Here is a 1,575-nt window from a genome sequence, read left to right on the forward strand (position 1 = left end):
TTTTGTAACTCGTGTGTGTTTTTAACGTAAACTTGTGTGTGAATGAGAACTTAGTTTAGTACTCACATGCTGTGACAGCCGCTTTCTGTCCGTGTGTGCTCTCAGAAAACCGTGTATCAGAAGTTTAAATTAATATGGTTTAAAACGCATTATTTCAGCGCGATAAACATGATAATCAGAACCAAAACAGATGTTTTTTAGCAGGTCCGAGCTGTAATGGCACAGCTCTATTCTGGAAAAGGGGGCGGGGAGCAGCAGCTAATTTGCATTTAAAGAAACAGGCACGAAAAACAGCGTGTTTCTGCTTCCACTCAAATAGGCATTTTCAAAATGTTATAATAAATGATCTGTGGAGTATTTTGAGCTGAAACTTCACAGACACATTCTGGGGACACCAGAGACTTAAATTACATATTGTAAAAAGGGGCATAATATGTCTCCTTAAAAAAAAAACTTGTTGACCCCAAACTTTTGAATAAGTGTAAATTCAACACACCACCTGAAATAGCTGCAAATCACTGTCAGTGTAACATATCGTAGCATAACATAAATGCATTTCTCACCCCTTACAGGTCAGAAGCCAAGAAGACGAAGGTCAAACGGAAAACCAACAATCCTCAGTTTGATGAGGTCTTCTTTTTTGAGGTAGGAACTCATTGTCCTGTCTGAGGACGTGGCCACTCAGTGTTTTAACAGCATGTGACATGTTATCCACCATTATGATTCAATGAAGTGACATTGTGACACCTGTTAAATAGAGTTTGCATGATGTCTGCTCCTGATTTTTTTTTATCATTTTATTTGTATTTATCACTGTGCATCCCATCCAATGTTCACATTAGTGCTGAACAAATGTGTTTATTATTATTGTTGTTGTTTTTTTTACCTGTAGATGATTCTTAAACTACAGTATTACTGTGTTTTCCAGAAAGAAAAAGTCTAAATTGCACCAAAAAAAACAAACAAACATAAATTGCATCAGTATAAGTCACATTATATTATTAAATTCAGAAATAACGTAAAATACTGGTAAATAAAATGAAACATTTCAGACACTATAAATATGTATCTTAGTTCCACTTACTTAACAACAAATCTTTTACATTTAACCATATTCAAAACAAAAAATAAAAGTATAAAACAAACATTATAGTGACAGTTATAGTTTTTTTTTAAAGCGAAACTGAAACTTCTGACAAGTGGGAAATGAATTATGCAAATAAACTTGGACGCATGTATGTCTCTTATTCAGCACAAATTCAAATATTTTGCATGCTTGTTGTTAATTGCATTATATAAGTCACAGCATGTTTCAGATAATAATAAAAAAAGGTCAAATACAATCCAACAGTAAATATTTATTTATCATCACTAATCTTAAAGCACTATATTAATTCAGTGCTGTAAAAGTTGATCAATGTTTTTCGCATAACTGAGCTGAACTTTTGAGGTCAATATACAGTACATGTGAACATAATGAAATACTTACCAGGGTTATTATAGTTAACTAAAAAAAACAAAAAAAAACAGCCTTATTAATAAAATAATTTAAGTCCTAATATAGGGGGGGGAGGG

The 1,575-nt window shown here is 32.8% G+C and overlaps 1 protein-coding gene across 5 annotated transcripts in view; it reads left to right on the forward strand.

Annotated features, from left to right (window-relative positions):
* Positions 1 to 1,575, forward strand: part of rasa3 (RAS p21 protein activator 3) — a 76,986-nt gene that overhangs the window by 55,206 nt on the left and 20,205 nt on the right. For all 5 annotated transcript variants that reach the window (XM_016456866.1, XM_016456867.1, XM_016456868.1 and 2 more), the window contains one exon: positions 573 to 645. In XM_016456866.1, coding sequence (XP_016312352.1) covers positions 573 to 645 — 73 coding nt within the window. The remainder of the gene's footprint in view (positions 1 to 572; positions 646 to 1,575) is intronic.

Source organism: Sinocyclocheilus anshuiensis, unplaced genomic scaffold, assembly GCF_001515605.1.
Source record: "Sinocyclocheilus anshuiensis isolate Anshui unplaced genomic scaffold, SAMN03320099.WGS_v1.1 scaffold856, whole genome shotgun sequence".
Taxonomy (NCBI): Eukaryota; Metazoa; Chordata; class Actinopteri; order Cypriniformes; family Cyprinidae; genus Sinocyclocheilus; species Sinocyclocheilus anshuiensis.